The 25,372-nt window shown below is 45.8% G+C and overlaps 1 protein-coding gene across 3 annotated transcripts in view; it reads left to right on the top strand.

Moving 5' to 3' along the window:
• C14H16orf71 (chromosome 14 C16orf71 homolog) overlaps nucleotides 1-25,372 on the top strand; it is a 386,375-nt gene that overhangs the window by 150,901 nt on the left and 210,102 nt on the right. For all 3 annotated transcript variants that reach the window (XM_029576717.1, XM_029576716.1, XM_029576718.1), the window contains exons 17-19: nucleotides 4,067-4,221; nucleotides 12,958-13,105; nucleotides 21,246-21,377. In XM_029576717.1, the coding sequence (XP_029432577.1) occupies nucleotides 4,067-4,221; nucleotides 12,958-13,105; nucleotides 21,246-21,377 (435 nt within the window). The remainder of the gene's footprint in view (nucleotides 1-4,066; nucleotides 4,222-12,957; nucleotides 13,106-21,245; nucleotides 21,378-25,372) is intronic.

Here is a 25,372-nt window from a genome sequence, read left to right as displayed (position 1 = left end):
TCATGCTGTCGCTCCTTGTGACTTTGGGTGAGTCACTTTTCCCTCCATTGCCTCAGGTACACACTTAGATTATAAGCCCTCTGGTACAAACTTAGATTGTAAGCCTTCTGGGGATAGGGAAATACCTACAGTACCTGAATGTAAACCAATGTGATATCTCAGATCGAATGTCGGTATATAAAAATAATAAAATAATAAATAAATAAATAAATAAATACAAGAGACTAAATGCTCAGTAGAATCTATATGGGTAGAAATCCCATGTGTGTTGGGTATGAGTATAGTGATAGGAGTATACTACCGTCCACCTGGACAAAATGGTCAGACAGATGATGAAATGCTAAGAGAAATCAGTGAAGCAAACCAATTTGGCAGTGCAATAATAATGGGAGATTTCAATTACCCCAATATTGACTGGGTAAATGTAACATCAGGACTTGCTAGAGATATAAAGTTCCTGGATGTAATAAATGATTGCTTCATGGAGCAATTGGTTCAGGAACCAACAAGAGAGGGAGCTATTTTAGATTTAATTCTTAGTGGAATGCAAGATTTGGTGAGAGAAGTAACGGTGGTGGGGCCACTTGGCAACAGTGATCATAACATGATCAAATTTAAACTAATAACTGGAAGGGGGACAATAAGTAAATCTGCAGCTCTAACACTAAATTTTAAAAAGGGAAACTTTGATAAAATGAGAAAAATAGAAAAAAACTGAAAGGTGCAGCTGCAAAGGTTAAAAGTGTTCAACAGGCATGGACATTGTTTAAAAATACAATCCTAGAGGCGCAGTCCATATGTATTCCGCGCATTAAGAAAGGTGAAAGGAAGGAAAAACGATTACCATCATGGTTAAAAGGTGAGGTGAAAGAGGCTATTTTAGCCAAAAAAACATCCTTTAAAAACTGGAAGAAGGATCCATCTGAAGAAAATAGAATAAAACATAAGCATTGTCAAGCTAAGTGTAAAACATTGATAAGACAGGCGAAGAGAGAATTTGAAATGAAATTGGCTATAGAGGCAAAAACTCATAATAAAAACTTTTTAAAATATATCCAAAGCAAGAAACCTGTGAGGGAGTCGGTTGGACCATTAGATGACACAGGGGTTAAAGGGGCTCTTAGGGAAGATAAGGCCATTGAAGAAAGACTAAATGAATTCTTTGCCTCCATGTTTACAAATGAGGATGTTGGGGAGATACCAGTTCCGGAGATGGTTTTCAGGGGTGATGAGTCAGACGAACTGAATGAAATCACTGTGAACCTGGAAGATGTAGTAGGCCAGATTGACAAACTAAAGAGTAGCAAATCACCTGGACCGGATGGTATGCATCCTAGGGTTCTGAAGGAACTCAAAAATGAAATTTCTGATGTATTAGTTAAAATTTGTAACCTATCATTAAAATCATCCATTGTACCTGAAGACTGGAGTGTGGCCAATGTAACCCCAATATTTAAAAAAGGCTCCAGGGACGATCCAGGTAACTATAGACCAGTGAGCCTGACTTCAGTGCTGGGAAAAATAGTGGAAACTATTCTCAAGAACAAAATTGTAAAGCATATAGAAAGACATGATTTAATGGAACATAGTCAACATGGATTTACCCAAGGGAAGTCTTGCCTAACAAATCTGCTTCATTTTTTTGAAGGGATTAATAAACATGTGGATAAAGGTGAACCGGTAGATGCAGTGTATTTGGATTTTCAGAAGGCGTTTGACAAAGTCCCTCATGAGAGGCTTCTACGTAAACTAAAATGTCATGGGATAGGAGGCGATGTCCTTTCGTGGATTACAAGCTGGTTAAAAGACAGGAAACAGAGAGTAGAATTAAATGGTCAATTTTCTCAGTGGAAAAGGGTAAACAATGGAGTGCCTCAGGGATCTGTACTTGGGCCGGTGCTTTTCAATATATATATATAAATGATCTGGAAAGGAATACAACGAGTGAGGTTATCAAATTTGCAGATGATACAAAATTATTTACAGTAGTTAAATCACAAGCAGACTGTGATACATTGCAGGAGGACCTTGCAAGTCTTGAAGATTGGGCATCCAAATGGCAGATGAAATTTAATGTGGACAAGTGCAAGGTGTTGCATATAGGGAAAAATAACCGTTGCTGTAGTTACACGATGTTAGGTTCCATATTAGGAGCTACCACCCAGGAAAAAGATCTAGGCATCATAGTGGATAATACTTTTAAATATTCGGCTCAGTGTGCTGCAGCAGTCAAAAAAGCAAATAGAATGTTAGGAATTATTAGGAAGGGAATGGTTAATAGAACGGAAAATGTCATAATGCCTCTATATCACTCCATGGTGAGACCACACCTTGAATACTGTGTACAATTCTGGTCGCCGCATCTCAAAAAAGATATAGTTGCGATGGAGAAGGTACAGAGAAGGGCAACCAAAATGATAAAGGGGATGGAACAGCTTCCCTATGAGGATAGGCTGAAGAGATTAGGGCTGTTCAGCTTGGAGAAGAGACGGCTGAGGGGAGATATGATAGAGGTCTTTAAGATCATGAGAGGTCTTGAACGAGTAGATGAGACTCGGTTATTTTCACTTTCGAATAATAGAAGGACTAGGGGGCATTCCATGAAGTTAGCAAGTAGCACATTTAAGACTAATCGGAGAAAATTCTTTTTCACTCAATGCACAATAAAGCTCTGGAATTTGTTGCCAGAGGATGTGGTTAGTGCAGTTAGTGTAGCTGGGTTCAAAAAAGGTTTGGATAAGTTCTTGGAGGAAAAGTCCATTAATGGCTATTAATCAATTTTACTTAGGGAATAGCCACTGCTATTAATTGCATCAGTAGCATGGGATCTTCTTAGTGTTTGGGTAATTGCCAGGTTCTTGTGGCCTGGTTTTGGCCTCTGTTCTAAACAGGATGCTGGGCTTGATGGACCCTTGGTCTGACCCAGCATGGCAATTTCTTATGTTCTTATGTTCTTAATATAGCTGGGTAGCCAATTAGATGGGTAACTTTTCAATTATCCATCTAAATGACTTTTGAATATCGACCTCAAAAGAATTTAGAATTATTTTAAAGAGAAAATTAAAAGAAAAAGAAGAAAATATTAAGAAAACTAAGGAAAAACAAGAGAAACCCTAAGGGAACTTATGTAAAGTGAGGAGCTTCTACTGAATACTGTGTCAGGTCCGTGGATGAAAAAATACTGAGGGGCTAAGGGCTGCTTGGTGCAGTGCCTCCTCCAAGTGTGCAAAACCTTTTAGGATTTTAGCCAGTGAGCTGACTCTCTGTGATGTCACCCACCTGTGGGAATGTTTGTCCTGCTTCTCCATGGAGAGCAAACTTATCCTGAAGCACCCCCTTTATTACAATACCAAAAGCCTTCCTTATAGCCCTGCCAGTATACCTCAGTCCTTCCCTGCAGCATTCTCTGCTGTTCCAGTATTGAGACCCTCACACATCTCTGCTCGAACACCTCAGTCTGACCTGTAGCTCCTCCTACTTTTACAGTACTGCCAGTGTACCTCAGTCCTGACCTGCTGTGTTTCTGTTGTTATAGTCCTCTCCCCCATCCCACATAGCTTTGTCACCTTAACATTGACCTACATTGACCTACATTAACCTTTGTACTGGACTAATCTTGAATAGGCATTATCTAAAATATGAAATATTGCCAAAACATATCTATGGTTTTCTGATGCACACAGATGTGATTAGTAAGCAGAAATGATAGCAGAATGAATATGCACTGAGCGACCTAATGTGAAATGATAGTAAAATTAGAATTTGTATTTACAGTCAAGTTGGCTTAGATGATATATGAATATGCACTAGAATATGTATTTGCTGCATTACTGAATGAAAGTCAAACAGAATGCAAATGTTGACCAAGAATATGAATTCTGATTTTGTCAACTGTTGTGATCTTTTTTTGGAACGACGGTATATAAAACACCTTAATAAATAAATAAGCAGATTTTGGGAGGCCCTAAGGTAGATCGTGGGTCTCCTGAAGAAAAAGAGTAGAGTATTAACTCTATTATGTGAGAAATAACTTCAGATGTGCTTTCCTTCCTGTGTGGTTCTCTAGGGGATGTGTTTTTAGTGGTTTCACCTGCTGTGCCCCCTTGTGCTTATGGAGATGTAATTTCTACTTGCACTCGACATGGATTTTCCATGCAGGGCATTAAGCGGATCCGCATTTCACCAAAACGTGCCAGCATGCTCAGCATGACCAACAGCCAGGTAGGAATAGAGCAGTGCTTACAGGAGTTATGATTGGCTTAGATATTTAAATACATAGGGAAGGTAATTTTTAAGCCTTTTCCCCAGGTAAATCAGCACTTTACCCACAAAAATAGGATTTTTAAAAATTGCTTGCTCTATAGGCAGATAAATGTATACATGCAGTGCCTTTATGCATGTATTGTTACCCAGAAAGGTGAATTTTAAAACCCCGACGTGAGCCGAAGTTAGGGGATGCACGAATATATCAGGCCAGCGCATGCCGAATGGATTTTAAAAGCTGCCCATATACACGCGTATGTGCTGCTGAGCGCACAAATGAAATGTTCCCAAAAAGAGACGGGTCGTAGGCATGGTCTGGGTGGGGCATGGGCATTCTGGGATTTTAACATGAAAATTGTGCGTAAACACGCACACCAGAGCGCGCCAGAGTCCCCTAACTCATAACTTTACTTCTGCTATGGATGACATGTAAGTTGTAAAACAAAAAAAATCTAGGCAGATTTGTGGGGTTTTAAAGGTTGGGGGAAGGGAGGCTATTAAACTAGGGGAGTTTGGAAGTCCTATCCCTTAACTGGGTGAACTGGGAATGAACTGGGAAAATGGGCAATTGCATCAGCGTGTGTGCCTTTTAAAATGCCCCCGCTTTCACAGTTGAAGTGGCACTTGCACGCATAGGCGCGTATCCACTTAAAATTGCATGCACATGTGCATGCGGTCAGGCTATTTTATAACATGCACTGGGGGCGGGCCGAAGAACGTGCGCACATGTGTGCCGGCATGAAAGTTCCTGTCACAGTGAACAGAGGCATTTCCAGGGTCAGTGTCGGGGAGGGATGTGCACTTACACAGACACTTTAGAATTTTCAAAAGGATGAGCATATTTTTTTCTGAAAAAAAAAAAAAATACCTGCACAAATTATCAGATGTACATGTGTGCGGGAAGTTTTTCTAGGATAATTTTCAAAGGGAAAAGACGTGAACACTTTCTCTTTGAAAATTAGTATAATCGCTGTGCATAAAAAGTACTCATGGATTTTTTGCACAAATGTGAACAGTTATAAAATTACCCTCAGTGTGTGTATCTTTGTAAATCTGTCAGATTACTGTATATGATTTACTGTAATGATGAATTGAGGCCAGCCCAGTAGCTCAGTGAACATCAATACAGGAAACCTGGTTTTGATTCCCAAGCCAGGCTTCTGCTGCCTGGGTTGGCTAGAACAGCACTCACAAGTCCTGGGGAAGGACAGTGAGCAGCTAGTCCTCAATGTGAGACCTAGAGGTCAGTATGGAAAGGATTTGCCCAGCTTTGTTCAGGGCTTAGCTAGATAAGCTCGATGTTTTGAATTTCCTACCCCATCAAATGGGTAAGTTTCAGCCAAATATGTCATTACCTAGCTAAAATTTTCCTGTATAAAGTGGGAATTAAATTTAGCTGGGTAAGTCTGGTTATAGTGGAGGGCAGGACTAAAGTTAGCAGGGTATATTCAGCAGGACTTAACCGGCTAAGTTTACTGCTGAATATCCTAGACAGTTAGCCGAGTATTTATTTTATTATCAAATTTATAAACTGCTCCTCCCGCAAGGAGGAGCAGTATACAAAAATAAAAGATTAAACAAAAAATACAATAAAAAAATGCTAAAACGTAAAATAGCAAAATCATGCCTAATAACCTTCTAAAACAATGGATAAAATTCAGCTAAAAATTATATAAAATAATCAAGCTTTACAAAGTTTGTGAAAACACTGTCTGTACCTCAGCTTTAAGCTCCAGGGAATGGCAATCCAGTATTGGGGAAAAAGCTTTATTTTACCTCTCTACCAGCCTAACCCCACCGGGAATTGCCCAAAGTAAGCTGCTGAAAGGAGCAAAGTAGATGTGACGGCTCTTATCTTTGTAAGTGAGCAGCAAGATATGGAGGAGCCAAGGCACTGAATACTTTACAAACCACCTTCTGGGCACAGGTAACCAATGAAGGAAGGGGTGAAATGATGTAAAGGATCCCCTCCTGATATACAGTAAGTCAAGCAGCAGTGTTTTGTATCAGCTGCAGTCTTTTCATTAGTTTTTTTGAATGCCAGACAATAAAGATTACAGGAGCCTGAGTGGTAATAAAGGCATGAACTACAGCATTAGGATCTTCCTTTTTTAACTAGGGATGAAGATTGTATATATTCCATAAATGGAAAAAACTAACTTTAACAGTATTACTGACATGGGCGTGCAACTTTAAATGGGAGTCCAAAATAACTCTTAAAATTTTAACCTTCTCTTTTGGTATCAGAGCTAAATCATGCGTTTTACTTGCTGGCTAGGGAAGGTCATAGGTGACCTTCGTAGCCACAGCACTTCAGTCTGAATGATGTAAACACAATTTACTACTCTCCAGTCATTTATTAATCCACTGTAAATCAGCATTAAGTCTCTCCCCAATTCTCTTGCCAATTAGGTCTACTTGTCTAACTTCTTGCTGCTGTCCTCTATTATATTGCCCTCTTAGGGTCCAGATTAGCCAGGTTCTAGAAGGATCTACTATTTGTGACCCCTAATCACAGACCGTTGCTGCGATGATTGGGGTCATTCGGAAGTATGAACCCAAAGCCAGGAGAAGCCTGTGTGCAGACAAGGCGAGGCTGGTGGAGTCTAACCGGAGCGGGGCAGGGTATCTTCTGCTTACAATGATCAGCCTTCAGGTGTTGGCAGCCAACAGGACTTGGACACACAAGGCACACACTAAAACAACCAAGAACCCAGGTTGAAGACATTGAGGCACCCACAGAAGCAGGGAAGGACCACTGCAGGAAAATCTGGAGACACATAGGGCCGGTGCGTCCATTAGGCGAACTTCGGCGGTCGCCTAGGGTGCCAAGCCGTAGGGGGCGCCAAAGAGCAGCCACGTGGTGCCGCAAACGGGGCCCGCTTGCGGCACCACGTGGCTGCTCTTCGATGCCCTGAGAAGCACACGGCGCCAAAACAGGTGGTGGTGGTGGTGGTGGGGTGCAACACTGTATGCTTCTCAGGGCTGCACATGCTGCTCGCGGCCCCGAAACAGGTAGGGGTGTGACCGGGGGGGAGGGGAGCAGCAGTGCAAGGGTCATCTAGGGGACCCAATACCCTTGTACCGGCCCTGGAGACACAAAAAAACAAACAAGGATCAAACAGGAACACTGGATACACAAAGCAATCTTAAGAGTAGACAGAAACATGAAACATATGTAACCCCTGGGCAGGACGGAATCCTTTAGCTTGCACCCAGGGGCACATAGGAAAGAGAGGTTGAACCCTGTCTGCACACAGTTTTCTCAGTTCTCACATAATTCTCTCAGTTCTCCATGGATAGCAATTATAAACTGAGTTCCAGGATTCCCTGCCTGGGGGGGGGGGGGGGGAGAGGGGGGGAACAGTAGTTCCAGATCCCTTTTGCAATAGTCTCGTACAAGCCCTTTTCCATCCCTGTACACAACACTGACACCTCCCATGTTTCTAGCAGCAAAAATCACACTGACAGTAAAGTGGGTTCCAAATTCTTTTACTAATAGTTGATCTTGCTGACTGAAAACATATTTACAGGTTCATTTCTAGAGTTAAATCTCAATAAATAATAGTATAGCAGAAAGATTAATAAACTTGTGTTCCCTGTATGTACCTGGATCAGTCCAGACAGTGGGTTGTGCCTCCCTTCCAGCAGATGGAGACAGAGAAAAACCCGAAGGGCGTCCACTAATAACCTGGAGTGCCCTCTGTGTCCCTTCAGTATTTCTCTTTCTCCAGCAGATGAGTCGCTTGTAGTAAAGTCTCCTAATTCCTTTGGAAGCATGCTTCTTAACCATTGAACTCTTTCATTCCCCAGTTACCCCAATTACTCAGATTTCTGATTTATCAGATTGAAGATAGTTCAATCCTCCTTTAATTTCCCAGTGTAATCCCAGCTTCTTCCCACTGTAAGGTGTTTAATCAAAAGAGTCCCAATACCTTATCAGAACTTAGTCCCAGTTCTTATACTTTCCTGAAGTCTTCTGTGATAATTTTGTACCAGATGGGTACTCTCCTCTCACTTGCTTCAGGGGCATATAGAGTCCTTAGAAATAACTTCAGCTCCTCTTAGAATGATTCCTTCAGTCTTCAGGTTCTTTCCAAATGAAAGACTCCTCTCTCCTAACAGATTGGTAACTGAGTCTCTGGCACCGAGGGCCCTCCGTTCCAAGTGGAACAGAAATAGTCTCTGAACCCAAAATAAGGTGAAAATCAAAACAGACAGGAAGGGTGGAAAAACGTCCTTGTCTCCCAAACTAAGGAGGTAGTCCAAAAGCAGATAAAGTTGAAACTCCTCTGTCACTGTCAGGTCTGCTCTCTGGAGGAGTAGCAGCACACTTCAGGCCTTCCTTTCCTGATACAGGAACTCCCCAATCCTTTGTGAAAAGGGTATCAAGGCTCTCAAAGAGAATGTTCAAAATTGGCTTACAAGAGTAAAACAAGCAGAAACAAGTGGAAAAAGGTCAGATGGGAGGCTGACTCCAACAGGGAAAATCCCAACTCCTTTCCAATCAAAAATTAAAAAGGGCAGGAGACAGATAGCTCCTATCCTCTTGAAAGGCTAACTGAAAATCCACAACCTGTTTGAACAGAAGCTAAATTAAAACTCCATGAGGATTGATGATGCTTGTGTCACGCTGGCTGAGAGGTGAACTCTTCAACCGCTGTTAAGGTGGTGAAGCCTATTTTGTGCACACACAAAATAGGCCTTAGCAGACAGCAGCTGAATCACTGTGGCTGAGGTTTTCTGCCTAGCCAGCCATCTCCTCCTTGGGGTGAGGCTGCAGATTCTGGCGGCCAGAAGTACTTATAGGCTGAGTTGAGGTCAAGGCAGAGTTGTAGTCCGGTCCAGGATTGAAGCCGGCAGAGAGCAAGGCAGAGTCAAAGCCCAGTCTGGAGTCGAAGCAAGTTGAGAGCAGATCCAAAAGGGGGACAACACAGGGCAGACAAGAGAGAAAGGAACAAGGACCAAATGAACAGACACAGAGGCAAAACCTGGAAACAGACTGAAACAGGCAGGGAGACACAGAGAAATGCTGGCAACTAGCGCTGCTGCAGATGAGCAGGAGACCTGTTGCAAAGGCATTGAGTGGTAATTCTGAGTTTCCTTTATACTAGGGAGGAAATGATGTCATCAGGGTGGGTTCCAAATAACAAGGCCTATAAGAAGGGCCCAGGAACTGTATGAAATTTAGCCATGTTACTGGGATGCTGCATGATGCCGGATGTGCTACGATAGTATGTTACATTTATGCACATAACTCATTTGAAAATGATCTCCAAAGTTAATACATTTTGGGCTCAGTTCATTAAGGCCTTTTTCCCATGTAGTGTCTATGGGAAAAGATCTTTTTTATTTTATTTTTTTACATCTATATGCTGCCAATGCTGATACTCTAGGTGGCTTATAAATACTACATACATCATCAACATAAAAACAAAACTGACAAAGTAATCAGGCATGTTTTGTTTCCCAGGAAAGCATGTCACTCCTTCCAAAACTCATAGCACATTCAGAGGTTGAGAGCCAGAGAGTCAGTGAATGGGTAAGTTATCTGGGTACATTTATCTGGATAACTTTACTTGATGTTCATTAGAATGCAACCAATTATGAGTTCTGCTGAATATACCAGGAAAAGGTTATCGGGATAGTTTTAGGACTGCCCTCGAGTGCAACCAGACTTATGTGGTTAACACTGAATATCGATGTTATGCAGTTATTTATTTTTTATTTATTTAAGGTTTTTATATACTGGCATTCATGATACAATCACATCATGCTGGTTTACATTTAAACAGGAGTGCAATATAGACAACAAACTGGAACCATAGTGCAGAAGAAAGCAGTTACAAATAACAAGGACTGTTGAACTGGGAGAAGAGGGAAATAAAGGAAAAGATTAGTAACGGCTAAAATTATTTACAAAGAGATGAAGTTGAGCTGCCTGTGTTATATATGTTGATGGTGAAGGGCATTAATTGGAGTCTGGGAAAGCTTGCTTAAGCAGCCAAGTCTTAAGTCTTTTTCTAAAGGTTGGGAGGCAGGGCTCCTGTCTGAGATCGGGAGGGATGGAGTTCCATAACGGTGGGCCAGCTGTAGAGAGAGCTCGATCTCTTAAGGTAATATGTCTAGTGGTTTTGGTTGGAGGTACATGGAGAGATCCTCTGTATGCGTCTCTGGTAGGTCTTGTGGAATTGTGTAAATGGAGAGGGATTTGTAGGTTAATTGTAGTGTACTGATGGATGGTTTTGTATATAATGGAGATGGATTTGTAGATTATTCTGAAGTGAATTGGTAACCAATGAAGATCTTTTAGAACTGGAGAAATATGGTCTCTTTTCCTGATGTTTGTCAGTAAACGGGCTGCTGCATTTTGTACCATCTGAAGCGGTTTGGTATAGGAGGAGGGGAGACCTAGTAAGATAGAGTTATAGTAATCTATCTTTGAGAAAATAATTGCTTTGAGGATAGTTCTGAAATCTTGAGTGTGGAAGAAAGACCTTATCCTTTTTAGCACTTGGAGTTTGTGGAAACAGTCTTTGGTAGTTCTATTGATGGAAGCTTTGAAGTTCAACCGATTATCAATTATCACTCCTAAGTCTCTCACTTGAGTGGTTGGTGGGTTGGCTGGATGATTAGAGGTGGAATTGCTATTCTCAGGAGAGATGAGTAGTAGTTCGGTCTTGGAGGAATTTAATACTAGGTTTAGGCTGTTGAGGAGGCATTTGATTTCTTGGTGGCAGGTTTCCCAATGGTCAAGTGTTTTCGAATGTGTCTTTAATGGGGATCAAGATCTGGATATCATCTGCGTACAGCAGGGGTTGGGAACCAATGGCTCACGAGCCAGATGTGGCTCTTTTGATGGCTGCATCTGGCTCGCAGACAAATCTTTAATAAAAAAGTAAAAATCTAATAAAACCCCCCACCCTCCTGACGCCCCCCAAGACCTCAAAAATTAATTTACTACAACCCCCCACCCTCCTGACCCCCCCTCCCCCAAGACCTGCCAAAAGTCCCTGGTGGTCCAGCGGGGGTCCAGGAGCGGTCCGGGAGCGATCTCCTGCACTTGGGCTGTTGGCTGCCAGTAGTCAAAATGGCGCCGACGGCCCTTTGCCCTCACTATGTCACTGGGGTCGACCAATGGCGGCGGTAGCCCCTGTGACATTAATAAGGGCAAAGGGCCGTCGGCTGCCAGTAATCAAAATGGCGTCGACGGCCCTTTGCCCTTACTATGTCACAGGGGCTACCGCCACCATTGGTCGACCCCAGTGACATAGTGAGGGCAAAGGGCCATCGGCGCCATTTTGACTATTGGCAGCAGACAGCCCAAGTCCAGGAGATCACTCCCAGACCGCTCCTGGACCCCCGCTGGACCACCAGGGACTTTTGGCAGGTCTTGGGGGGGGGGTCAGGAGGGTGGGGGATTGTAGTAAATTAATTTTGGAGGTATTGGGGGACATCAGGAGGGTGGGGGTTTTTGTTAGATTTTTACTTTTTTATTAAAGATTTGTCTGCGAGCCCTGGACCCCCTCTGGACCACCAGGGACTTTTGGCAGGTCTTGGGGGGGGGGGGGGGGGGGGTCAGGAGGGGTGGGGGGTTGTAGTAAATTAATTTGGCAGGTCTTGGGGGGATCAGGAGAGTAGGGGGTTGTAGTAAATTAATTTGGTAGGTCTTGTATGGCTCTCATGGAATTACATTTTAAAATATGTGGCGTTCATGGCTCTCTCAGCCAAAAAGGTTCCCGACCCCTGGCGTAGAGAAAATGTTTTAGGTTGAGGTTGGTGAGGAGCTGGCAAAGCGGTAGAAGGTAGATATTAAAGAGCGTCGGAGACAATGAGGAGCCTTGTGGAACTCCTACGGTTGAGTCATAGCATGATGATTCTTTGTTCTGGATTTTGACCTTGTAACCTCTGTTGCTGAGAAACGTTTTAAACCAAGTTAGGGCAGTGCCAGTAATTCCAATGGAAGCTAACTGGTTAATGAGGATGGAGTGGTTGACAGTGTCAAAAGCTGCCGAAAGGTCTAGTAGGACCAGTAAGAAAGATTGACCTTTGTCGAGACCCATGATGAGGTAGTCTGTTAGGGAAGTGAGGAGGGATTCTGTGCCTAAATTTTTGCGGAAACCATATTGGGAGGCGAAAAGGAGTTTGTAATCTTCAATGTAGCCCGATAGTTGAGCGTTCACTAGTTTTTCCATAATCTTAGCAAGTTAAGTTAGCTCTGCCCTGGAAGGCCCTCCGATTACTTCTGATTTATCCAGGTCAATTTTATCCATGTAACAACTTATCTGAATAAATCAGCAGAGGTTGGTGTGGCAGGAAATTCAAATTTTGCAATTTAGCTATGGCCAGAACTTAGCCGGACAAACCTTTTGTATGTGTGCCTCTGAATCTTTTGCTTCAAATTTTAAAATGTGTTATAAATTTTGTGTGATAAATTGTCTGAGCACAGCATAGCATTGGATAATATTCCAGAATTCTATCACTAAATGGTGCTAAATACACTAATAGTTCTTTATAAATAATACATTGTAATAATTTCACTTACTGCATAGTTCTGGCAGCCAAAACTGAACTTCTAAGACCTGGTATTCACACTTCATGAAATGACTGTATTGCATGATAAGCATCATTCAAAACACCAAAAAGCTTCCATCAACACAACAACAAAATTAATTTCCAGAACTTATGTTACAGATCACTGTATTTTGTCCAAACAAGTCCTTTAGCCCTCTGGCTGTAAAGCTCTATGAAGAGGACCCTGCATCAGAACCACGTCTGCACTGCCTGATTTTAATGCTGAGGAGGGAAAATGCTAGTCACCATGTCCCGGCATTGATAAAAGGTATTGGCAGTGATTTATAGTTCCTCAAAAATAGTCCAATAGATACAGATGCACAATACTGAACAAAGACATCTATTAACAAGTCTTTAACTTTTATAATAAATGTATCACTGGCTTCACTGGCAGAGACTTGCCTGGCATTTTCCTCTTCTAAATAAGGTTCATCATAACACCAAGTGGATACTTTACAATCTCAGCATTTTCAAGGGGTGAAATCCATTGGGTGCTATGATGGCCCTTATTTAGAAGAAGAAAGTGCCAGTCAAGTCTCTACCAGTGGCGCCAGTGATACATTTATTATAAAAGTTAAAGACTTGTTCCCTGTACGTACCCGGATCAGTCCAGACCGTGGGTTGAGCCTCCTGTCCAGCAGGTGGAGACAGACCAAAACTGTGAGGGTATCCTATATCAGGACCGAGCCTACCCTACACCCCTTCGGTATTCATCTGTCTCCAGCAGGTGCAGGCAGCTGAACCTTCTTCTTCTTCCCTTCTTCCCTTAGTTTCCCTGAGGGGACTTTGAAAGTTTTCTCCCTTTTTTTCCTCACAGAGACAGTTTGGTCTCTTCACTCTGCTGGGAACCTGGGGGGGCTTGCCCATCCTAGGCCCCTTTTTCCTGGGGACCATCTTGGGTGATACTGGTGGTCCAGTCCCTCCCCCATTATCTAGCTGTCCACTGTAAAACAGTACCCTCTCAGGGAGTGTTTTTCCCCTGACTTAGCTGAGCAGTTTAAAAAAAAAAAGGTACAAGCAGGGCTGTATTTGTTACTTGTATTTGTTACTTTTTAAGAACTGTGGACAGCTCCGGCAGCGTGCAGAGCTCAGTCGCTGCCTCCGCTGACCAACTTCAGCCCTGCACAGCTCAGCTGTTATTACTTTTTTAGCGATTTTTTTTTTTCTAAAGCGCTGATGCCCCGTTCCAGCGCCTGTAAAGCATGTGGCGAGTCTGCCACATGTTTTTCCCGCGGAGGCCTCTGTTCAGGGTGCCTACCGGGTGGGGTGGGTCCCTCATCGGTCCCCTCGCCCACAGCGACCCGGGGGCGAGTTCCCTGCCACGTGGCCAGGCCGTTCCCGGCCCAGAAAACCGTGGGAACGGCGGACATCTTGGAAGCAGGCTCAAAAGCAGAATCAGATGTGCAGGAGGAAGGTGAGCCCGATTTTTTAGTTTCTCCTCCGGATTTGAGCCCCCCTCATGCCCTGGAGGGTGTGCCTGACCTTTCCCTCCCCCTCCCCCGAGAAGTCTAAATCTTGTTTCTCTGCGGAGTTTGTGCTTCTTATGCACAAGTCCTATTTAGCCAGCTTACAGCAGGAGGAAGATCCATCCCTGGACCCCCCCCCCCCCCCCCCAGCAAAAAACCTGCAAATTTCTCCTCCGCAACCTCCGAAGGCGCCAGAGGGCCAGGGCTCAGTTAGGGCTAGGGTGGTTTTTGGGGTCCCGCTGCCTCCGGATCCGCCACAGCCGCCACCGGTCCCTATTCCAGATCCAGATGTTGACTTGCAGATTCCTAACTCCCCCTCGAAGGGGACGATCCTTGGGTGCTACGCTTATTTCAAAAGGAGGAACCGCTCAGTCCCTTCATTTTGCAGGAACTGGGAATTGAGTTGCCCCCGGCGGATACGGTTATGGCTGCAATGCCTGCCAACATGGACCCGCTCCTGGCGGGACTTAGGGCTCTTCCATGTACTTTTCCTTTTCACTCTATGCATTAGCTGATGCTCCTTAGGGAATGGGAATCCCCTGAGGTGGAGCTCCGAGTGGAGAGGGCTATGGACAAGCTCTACCCCCTTCCTGAGGACTGCTTGAATCTACTTCAGATGCCCAAGGTAGATTCCTCTGTCACGACAGTTACAAAACACACCACCATCCCGGTGGTTGGGGGTACGGCTCTAAAGGATGTCCAGGACCGCAAGTTGGAATTTTACCTCAAACGCATATTTGAGGTCCTGTCCTTGGGAGTTTGGGCGACAATCTGCGGCAGTCTCATGCAGCGGGCAAGCCTCAGGTGGGTTCAACAATTACTCAGCACCCAAGACCTCCCCGTCTGCAGAGGTGGAGCAGACGGATCGCTTGGAGGGGGTGATTGCGAATGGGGCGGACGCCCTGTACGATCTTCTGCGAGTGCAAGCCAAGGCAATGGTCTTCACGATCTCGACCAGGCACCTCCTCTGGCTGAGAAATTGGTCTGCAGATGCCTCTTTCAAAGCGCAGTTGGGAACCCTTCCCTTCAAGGGCCAGTTGCTTTTTGGTGAGGACCTAGAGCAACTTATCAAATCCCTGGGAGAAAATAAGGTTCATAAGTTGCCGGAGGACCGCCCGAAACAATCTGTCATTCTTGCACTAGATTTAGGGGGAAATGCCATTCTTCCACCAGGGCAAGGGGCTCGTTCCCGAGGGGTAATGCTTCCCGATCTCATTCCTGGCCTCATTCCTTTTGGGGACGTCGGCCTTTCAGGGATAGTAGCCAGCAACACTTGGTCACCAAGTCCTCCTCTCAATGAGATGGGGCCGGCTCATTCCTCCATTTGAGAATTAGGTGGACGACTGTCCCAGTTTCTCGGGGAATGGGCCACCATAACGACGAACCAGTGGGTCCTAGAGGTGATAGAAAAAGGCTACGCATTAGAATTTGCTCAAGACCTACCGGATCTTCACCTGATCTCCCCCTGCGGAAGTTGAAAGAGGCCTGCGGTCGAAAAAAAACCCTGCGCAAAGGCTGCTGGAACTGGGGGCCATAGACCCAGTTCCAGTGGAAGAACAAGGGTCCGGCCAATATTCCATCTACTTCGTCGTGCCCAAAAAGGAAGGCCCCTTTCGTCAACCGGGCTCTCAAGGTTCCCCATTTTCGGATGGAAACCTTGAGGGCGGTGATAGTGGCAGTTCGATCCGGAGAATTCTTGGTCTCACTCGATCTGATGGAGGCATACTTACACATCCCGATTCGCTGCAATCACCAGCGGTATCTTCGGTTCGAGATACTGGGCCAACATTTTCAGTTTCGAGCACTCCCCTTTGGTCTTGCCACGGCGCCATGCACTTTCACCAAGGTAATGGTGGTAGTGGCAGCCACCCTGTGTCGAGACTGAGTCCAAGTCCATCCTTACCTAGACGATTGGCTCATCCGAGTCAAATCAAAGCCTCTTTGCCAGCTGGCGGTCAGCAAGGTCCTGTCATGTCTGACCTCTCTGGGGTGGGTCATCAACTTTCCCAAGAGCAAGCTTCAACCCTCCCAGACATTGGAATTCCTGAGGGTGCGATTCGACACTCGAGCTGGCAGGGTGTTTCTTCTGGAGGACCGATTGCTCAAACTCAGGGGCCAAGTGCGCAATTTTCTCTCTCTTGCCCTGCCAATGGCCTGGGATTATCTCCAGGTTCAGGTGTCCATGGCCTCCACTATCGATCTGGTCCCCTGGGCTTTTGCACATATGCGTCAGTTACAGAAAGCCTTGCTATCTCGCTGGAAACCGGTATCGGAACAATTTCGGACGCTCCTGCCGCTCTCTGAGTCTACCGTCACAGAACTGCAGTGGTGGCTATCGCCTGCCCATCTTCAGAAGGGGATGTCCCTTCTGACACCGCAGTGGATCGTGGTAATAATGGATGCCAGCCTGTCCAGCTGGGGAGCTGTATGCCAGACCCAGTCTGCTCAGGGGTATTGGTCTCCGACCCAATCTTGCTGGCACATCAATCGACTAGAAGCTTGAGCAGTCCGACTGGCTCTCAAAGCCTTCCTTCCCCTACTCCTCCATAAGGTGGTGCGGGTCCTGTCAGACAATTCCACCACTGTAGCCTACATCAATTGACAAGGGGGCACCAGGAGTCGCCTAGTCGTTCTGGAAGCCAGCAGGCTCTTTGCATGGGCGGAACGTCACCTAGAGCGCTTAGCGGCATCCCATATTGCAGGGAAGGAGAACGTTCAAGCGGATTTCCTCAGTTGCCAGAGGTTAGACCCAGGCAAGTGGGAATTGTCAGATGCAGCAATATACCTGATCATCCGCAGGTGGGGTCCCCCTCACTTGGATCTGATGGCCACCATGGCCAATGCGAAAGCTCCTCGGTTCTTCAGCTGCAGACGGGAACATTGCGTGGAAGGGGTGGATGCCCTGGTCCTTCCCTGGCCCCTCAACATTCTTCTGTATGTGTTCCCTCCCTGGCCGTTAATGGGCAAAGTACTCAGAAGAATCGAGCTTCATTGTGGGCCTGTCATTCTAGTGGCTCCAGAATGGCCTCGTAGACCGTGGTTTGTGGACCTCATGAATCTAGCCACAGATGGTCCCCTACACCTCGGTCATCTTTCCCATCTTCTTCAGCAGGGTCCCATATTTTTCGATCAGGCAGATCGCTTCTGTCTAGCGGCCTGGCTTTTGAATGGCGGAGATTGAGAAAGAAGGGATATAAGTAAGAAGTTATATCCACTCTATTACGGGCCAGGAAGCCGACTACCTCGCTTGCTTATGTCTGAGTATGGAAGGTTTTTGAAAATGCCTCAGGTATCTCAGCTTGTAAGGCTCCGGTTTCCCAGGTCCTTTCTTTTCTCCAGAACGGTCTCGCCAAGGGGTTGTGGTTCAGTTCCTTGCGAGTGCAGGTCTCTGCTCTCGGATCCCTCTTAGGCACCATTGACAGTAATTCAGTGGCGGCTCATTTGGATGTCGTCCGTTTCCTCAAGGGAGCCAAGCATTTGAACCCTCCGGTCCGAGTTACTTGTCCCTTGTGGAATCTTAACTTGGTTCTCTGGGTTCTCTGCGAAGCTCCTTTTGAGCCCTTAAGGAGGGCTACACTCAAGGATTTGACTCTCAAAACCATCTTCTTGGTGTCCATTTGTTCAGCCAGGAGAATCTCAGAGCTCCAAATGTTGTCGTGCAGAGAGCCTTTTCTACGTTTCTCGGATTCAGGGGTATCCCTTAAGATGGTACCCTCTTTCTTGGCAAAGGTCGTGTCTTCTTTTCATGTCAATCAGTCCGTGGAACTTCCAGCTTTTTCTTCGTCAGAAGTAGCAAATACAGCTGGGGGTGATCTGCAGCGCCTCGATGTGAAATGGATCTTGCTGCATTACCTTCAGGTTACAAATGAGTTCCGGGTCTCTGACCACTTGTTTGTTCTGTGGAGTGGGCCAAATAAAGGAGATAAGGCTTCCAAGGCCACTATCGCGCGTCGACTAAAGGAGGCCATTGCGTCGGCTTACATCTGTAAGGATGTAAGGAAGGAAGGCTTAAAAGCTCATTCCTTACGGTCTCAGGCTATTTCTTGGGTGGAGAGACAATCTGTATCTCCGCAGGAAATATATAGGCAGCTACTTGGAAATCCCTGCATATCTTTGCTCATCATTACCATCTGGATGTGCAGGCTCCAGTTTTTTGGCTCCTTCTGACAGCAGGTGCTTCGAGCGGGACTATCTCAGTCCCACCCTGTTTAGGGAAGCTTTGGTACATCCCACGGTCTGGACTGATCCGGGTACATACAGAGAAAGGAAAATTGGTTCTTACCTGCTAATTTTTGTTCCTGTAGTACCACAGATCAGTCCAGACACCTGCCCGTACTAGATCTGATATGTCCGCTCGAATGTTCTGTCTTTTTTCTGCAGGTTTTTTCAATTATCTGATTTGTTGTCTACTATTACTAAAGGCACCGGAAGCATCTAACAGATGAAAATAAAATTATATGCAAGAGTTTTTTATTCATATAGAATCCTTTCAATTGTTCACTTGTTCAATTTGTTAGTTTTTTCTTATTGCTTGCTTGATCTGTGGGAAGTTATATCTGCTTTGAAAGTACTTTATATTGAAGGGGTGTAGGGTAGGCTCTGTCCTGATATAGGATACCCTCACAGTTTTGGTCTGTCTCCACCTGCTGGATAGGAGGCTCAACCCACGGTCTGGACTGATCCGTGGTACTACAGGAACGAAAATTAGCAGGTAAGAACCAATTTTCCTTTAACAGATGTCTTCATTCAGTAGTGATTTATATTTATCATATTAAACTGACCTTGGTTCATATGGCCACATATGAAGGTTATATTCTACCTGAGACTCCAGGTTTCTTGAGCATATTTATTCCTTTGGCCATGATGAAGCTGTGAAATAACAGCATCCCCATGCAACTTGCCATTTCCTGTTAGCATTTTTTTTCAGTCCTGGAATATTGTGACGGGGTGTTTTCTCGGGCCATATGGCCCTTTTAGAAGTTGGCGGCCCTGTGCAAAGGGGGCCATCGTGCGTTTTTGCTCCATTCCCCATGATATTTTTTTCTCATGGAGTTTTTCCGCAAGAAAAAATATCATGGGGCATTTGCTGCAATATTTTTCCAGAACAGGCAAATTATCACAGTAAAACCTCTTCCCCCCCCCCCCCCCAAATATTTCACTCTTCCTGCGATAAAATATCATGGCTTAGTAAATGATCTCCCATGATTATTCTTCCAGACATATGCTTAAGTGACAACACATTTAGTTATTTGGCTTGAAGAGTACCCTCTGGAGTACATTGATATTCATTTAAACCTAAAAATACCCTCACTCTCCAGGTCATTCATCAAAATGCGATATGGCATGAATGTATGCAATAATGCATTAATGCATGTGAAAAGAATTGTAACGCATGTTGCGAATGCAAATATTTGGAAGGGGTGGGATTGGGGAGGAGTTTGGGTGGGATTTAGTTAAATGAGGAGTAATATCGCACCGTACGATAGCATAACCCATGCTATCGCATGGTTTTAACGCCGGAAATAACTACACCTTTTTTCCTGGCATTAGGCTGTGCGATGTGCTCAAAATGGCCATAGTGCAATTTGTGATACATTTTTGGAATTGCATTTTGGCCATTTCTCGGCTTGGGGAGAGAGAGGGAAGAAGGAGAGAGTGAAGTGGAGTGGAGTAGAGAAAGCCTTGGGGAGGGCCTCACTGTGTGCACCTATTTATAACTCTACAGGGCCATCTAATAGGTCAAGGAGAGGTGTTGGTGGTGGTTTAGGGGCCAGTTTTTCATGTAGAGTAAGATGTATGAACAGCACAGTACACCTTGGTGAAGATTTGACGTTATTTGGAGTGAGGAAAGATTAAATTTTGTTCTATGTTATCTCACCCTAGCTTGATGGTACCCTGTTATAGAATCCATCAAGTTAGGGTGAGAGAACATAGTAGAAATTTAATCTTTTTGAGACTTTCTTCACTCCAAATGACGTCAAATCTTCACCAAGGTGTACTGTGCTGTTTGTACATCTCGCTCTACATGTGAAACTGGCCCCTAAAATCTAAACCACCACCAACACCACTTCAACCTATTAGATGGCCCTCCTACAGAGATATAAATACTTAACTACTTTGAGGGCCTTGTGGCTAGTCAGTCTCTCTCTCTCTCTTTCTCTCTGCAAGAAGTGAAAATAGGGATTATCACAGGGTGCGCTAAGTTAAATTGCACCACACAATTCTACCAATGCAAAGCGGTAAATTACCGTTATTACTTTTTGATGAATCTAAGTGTCTGTCCACTACAGGGAAATTCTCAAGTCTCAATTTAGTAGAACATAGCTCTCTAGAGCTGCTTTCAGATTTGCTCTGTCGCTTGTCACCAGATGTCACTGTAAGAATAATACCTGACTTCCTAATAGGAGTATCATGTCAGCAGCTCTCCCACTCCTGAGTCATTCATGAGACAGCAATGAAGCTTAGGTCTCCCAAAGAACAGTGCTGTCAGACTCGCATTAATGTTTATATCAAACAATGGTTTTTCCAGGCTAGTGAGAAGCTTTCCTCTACTCACTATAGAAATTTATGATATATATATATATATATATATATATGAATGAAAACTAAAGGAAAATAAGAGGTAGAAACTGAATTGCTGCTTACTGTTTTGATAGAAATCTGCTACTAGAAAATATTGTTCAGAATATTCATTTGTGTTCCAAGATGACATGTTTAGCAATTCCCACTTCATCCAGAATGGTTTTCAGTGCCTGCTGGCTTGAAATTGCTGTGCCTGAACTCCTGATGATCCACATTAGTATTTCTGCAAGAGGAGCTTGAACGAGTGGCTGCATGCTTCCTGAAGTGAACGTTAGCTGAGTTCTCCTGCCCCTGAGTGCCTTCTGAGCATGCTGCTCTATTTTTCATATGCCGCTCACACTTTTATTTCTTGTTGCCTAGGGCTGATGAATGAACTGGCAGAACATGGTCTCCTGAGGGATATTCAGAGCACCTTACCACACAACGTGGAGTTGGACCTCAGTCTGTGTTTCCACATTGTGCCCTACACCGATGGCTTGTTACAGGGATTGGGTATGTTGGACCCAAAATATGGTGCAGAATTATCAGCATATAGGGGTCTATTTGCCAAAGGTCTAGCTGCCTAAATTCGAGAGCTCGGTAAGCACCATTGAACATTAGGAAGCTAAGTTTAGTTGCTTAAAAAGTGTGCAACCCCAGAGGCGTTCCAGGGTAAAGGGAGAGGGGGAAAAGCCATAGCTGCCTCTTGCTGATTTTCAACTGTTTAGTCACATGACTACAACACTCAAATGGCAGGCTTGCAGCTGAAAACTGGGCTGGCTAGGTTGAGTGCTCAGCCCATGCTGAAAATTCACTTCTAAGTACACAGGTGAGGAAACATCTTCAGGAAGGAGAGTTTATCTAGTGGTTAGAATGTGGGACTAGAATTCATTCATTTATTATTTCTAGGTGTAATTATCAAGAGCTGTCTATAACTCTGAGCAAGTCACTTTTTTTTCTCTGCTTACCCAGTTGTGGTCTACATAATTAATTTGTATTCACTAAGGGGTCGATTTTAAGACCCGCACACACATCCATGTACTCGCGGTTCCTGGTGCACACATGTTATAAAATCCGATGGCCGCGCACGGGGGGGGGGGGGGGATTTTACAAAGCAATGCCCAGCGACGCAAGTAGGGTTTCCCTAGTTCCCTCCCAGTCTGCTCCAATTAAGGAGCGGACTGGGAGGGAACTTCCTTATACCCCTATCTAACCTTCCTACATTTTCCCCTCTCTTCCCGGACTCTTCCCCCCTGCCTAACTATTAGGGGTTTTTTTGTTTTATTACTTCAACTTCAGAGTTGCACTCGTGCACGTATGTTATAAAATTTGTGGGCCGCGTGCACATACGCACCGGATTTTATAATCCACGTGCATATCTGTGGGTGGCGCGCACAAAGGAGGGGTTAAAATTTTGCAAAATTTGCGCTGCGACGAGATCGGGGCTTTCCCAGGTCCCTCTACCCTAACCTCCCTTCCCCTTTCCCTCTCCTCCCTACCCTTTAAACCCCCCCCCCCCACACACACTTTTTTTTACCTTTTTTCTTTTGAGTTACTTCAGGGCCCGACCTGAAGTAACTTGTGCACACCGGCAGCCAGCCAACGAGCGAGGCTCTGGGACAGTGAGGAATGGCGCTGTCCCGCCCTGCCCCACTCCGCCCTGCACTTATTCTCGTATCGCCACTTTCACGCATGGCCGATTTAAAATCCGGCCATTTGGAGGTAATTTTCAAAACATTTTATGTGAATAAAACAACTTTTGAAAAGTTCTTTTATGTGGGCAGCTCCTTTTGAAAGTTCATGCCATAGGACTGAATTTTCAAAATGTTTTATGTACATAAATGGACTTTACATGCATAAGTGGACTTTTGAAAATTTCTACGATATATACTACTTTATGTAACTCCTTTGAAAAATTTCTCCTTAGTTTCTACTTGAAAAGCACCACGAGTGCAAAACACTTTGCACCTATTATTTTTGCAGTAAATTTCTGTGAAAAATGTAGATAGAGAGGATAACTTTAACACCCCACGTGTATGCCCATAAATTCATGTAGATGGGTGTTGTGAACCTGCCCGCGAGTCGGGCCGCTGGCGCTGCTTCCTTCGCGGCGGGCGTGCCGCTGTCGCCGAGCTCCTCCCCGGCTGCCTCGGGCCCTGCGCGGCAGAATCGGGCCCACGAGGGCTCTCCCTCGTGGCCGGGACCACCGCTGCCGCTCCTGCTCTCCCCGACGCGCTGCAGCCACTCCCGGGGTCCTCGGGAGGCAAGGAAGTCCTCCTTACCATGCCGGGGTCTTCAGCCGGCAGGGAAGCCGTCCCTGCCGGTGCCTGCTGCTGCCCGGGTCCTCGCCCGGCAGGGAGGCCGTCCCTGCCAGTGCCTGCAGCCCTCCTTCTCTCCCTGCTTGATTCCTTCGTGGCTGGAAGCCGCTCCTGGAGCCTGCCTTCCTCCAGCTTCTTGGCAGGGCTGCTCCCGCTGTCTGCCTGCTTCTTGGGCCTTCCACATAGCTGGGAGGACGCCACCAATGATCCTGCTTCTCTCCTCCAGCTCTCCTTAGACGCGGGCGCGCGCCTCTCTCCTGCTCTTCAAGGGCCAGCCAGGTGTGGCCCCCTCTCTGGGCGATGTCCTCTTCAGCCCTACAAAAGGGCTCAGCGTCCATTCCAGGGTTGCCTTTGCAAGGAATTAGACACTCCTGGGATCCTGCTGTCCTTCGCTCCAGGAGTCGTCCCTGTTCCAGCACTTCTTCAAGGTCCTGTGTTTCCTGTTCTTCGTTGGAGCTCCTCATCTTGTCCTGATGTCCAAGTTCCAGTCCAGATGTGGGCCTGCTGTTCCTGATGTTTGTGTTCCAGTGCTGAGGTCTGTCTCCTGATCCTGTAATCTGTGTTCCAGTCCAGATGTTTGTTCTCCTGATCCTGATGTCGTAGATTAGAGTCTGTTGCATGGTTCTTGTAACCCTACAAAGGGTTATTCCCACTGGCTGCACTGTACAGCTTGTGTACTCATGAACAGGGATATCATGGCCCTTCATGGAAGCTGCTTGTTGTAGTGTTCTTTTGCGCTAGGTGGCAGCACACTACTTCTGTGTGCATTAATGGAGTTCACAGAGCTATGTTACATATTTCAGACATCAGAAGGATACACAGTTACATACTAGTATGGAGGTCAAAGTAACCGCTACAGTGCACCCTCAACTATGTAATCCTGTTTCTTTCTATAGATTGAAGACCTCAAGAAGAAGGCTTGGGAGCTGCACCAGAAGAGGAGGAGATGGTTGGATGGGGGGGGGGGGGGGGGGGGGGGGGGGGGCTAGGGGTAAATTCATGTTCAGGCCATCAGGGAGATGTTCACAAGGTCTGTAAATATGCTGATTCTATTACTATTGACCTACTGCTCTGCAGGACTCTGTTTCTGCCTTCAGCTTCAACAAACCCTCATTCACACATACTTAGATCTAGACATTTCTCTGGGTCACGGGCAGCATTGTCATGAGGCGTTCACTGGAAAGTACCCTCAGGCCTAGCTGGAACCTTTCAGGGTATTCCCACCCACGCCTACATGTATTCCCATTGAAAACTGATGGCCCTCTAGTCGATGCAACTATGTACAATCTCATTGCCCTAGATGCAATGCAATGTAGATCAAAACCCATTGCTTCAAACTCAGTCACTGAGTCAAACTCAGAGCCCTTTGCACATGCGAGGCTCCATCAAACTACATCCCATTGAAATTATTCATTAGAATGTCCAGGAATCTTTTTCTGGCTTAGCTCAGGGTTGGTGCAAGGGTATTAGGCACCCTAGGCAAACCTTCTGCCTTGCGCCACCCCCCAGTCCCGGCCCTGGCCCAGACTCCTCCCTCATTCATTGAGCTGCTGCTCGTGGCCCGCTGAGAGTGTGCTTCTCTGGGCCGTGAGCAGGATGTGTGCCACTTGTGGCCCACCGAGTCTCTACTCCTCCTAGCTGCGAGCAGGATAGGCTCCGCTTGCAGCCTCACATGGCTGCTCTTTGGTGCCCTCTAATGGTTGGTGCCCTAGGCGACCGCCTAGTTCGCCTAATGGGACACACCGGCCCTGGATTAGCCACCACCTATATGATGTGGTTGACCCACACCTATGAGCACTTCCCTTTGCCTACACCTCTCCCAGAAGGAATGCCCTCTAACAGCATCTATGATCATGCACATCATACCCTGCAGAATGTGAGCACACAACATGGCACACAACGACAACAGGAGGCCACGGAGGGGCAGTCTGGCAGCAAGGACCTAGCCCCAGATCCCACCCTTGCAGCAGCCACTGCTGGAGAGGAGCAAGATACTTCTCCCCCACCCCCGCTGGACCACCAGGGACTTTTGGCAAGTCTTGGGGGACCCTCTTGACCCCCACAAGACTTGCCAAAAATCCAGCGGGGGTCCGGGAGTGACCTCCTGCATTCGGGCCGTCGGCCGCCAGTATTCAAAATGGCGCAGATAGCCTTTGCCCTCACTATGTCACAGGGGCCGACCGTCGCTAG

Source organism: Rhinatrema bivittatum, chromosome 14, assembly GCF_901001135.1.
Source record: "Rhinatrema bivittatum chromosome 14, aRhiBiv1.1, whole genome shotgun sequence".
NCBI lineage: Eukaryota > Metazoa > Chordata > Amphibia > Gymnophiona > Rhinatrematidae > Rhinatrema > Rhinatrema bivittatum.
Note: the sequence above shows the minus strand (reverse complement) of the source record. Positions and strands in the feature narration are given on the sequence as shown.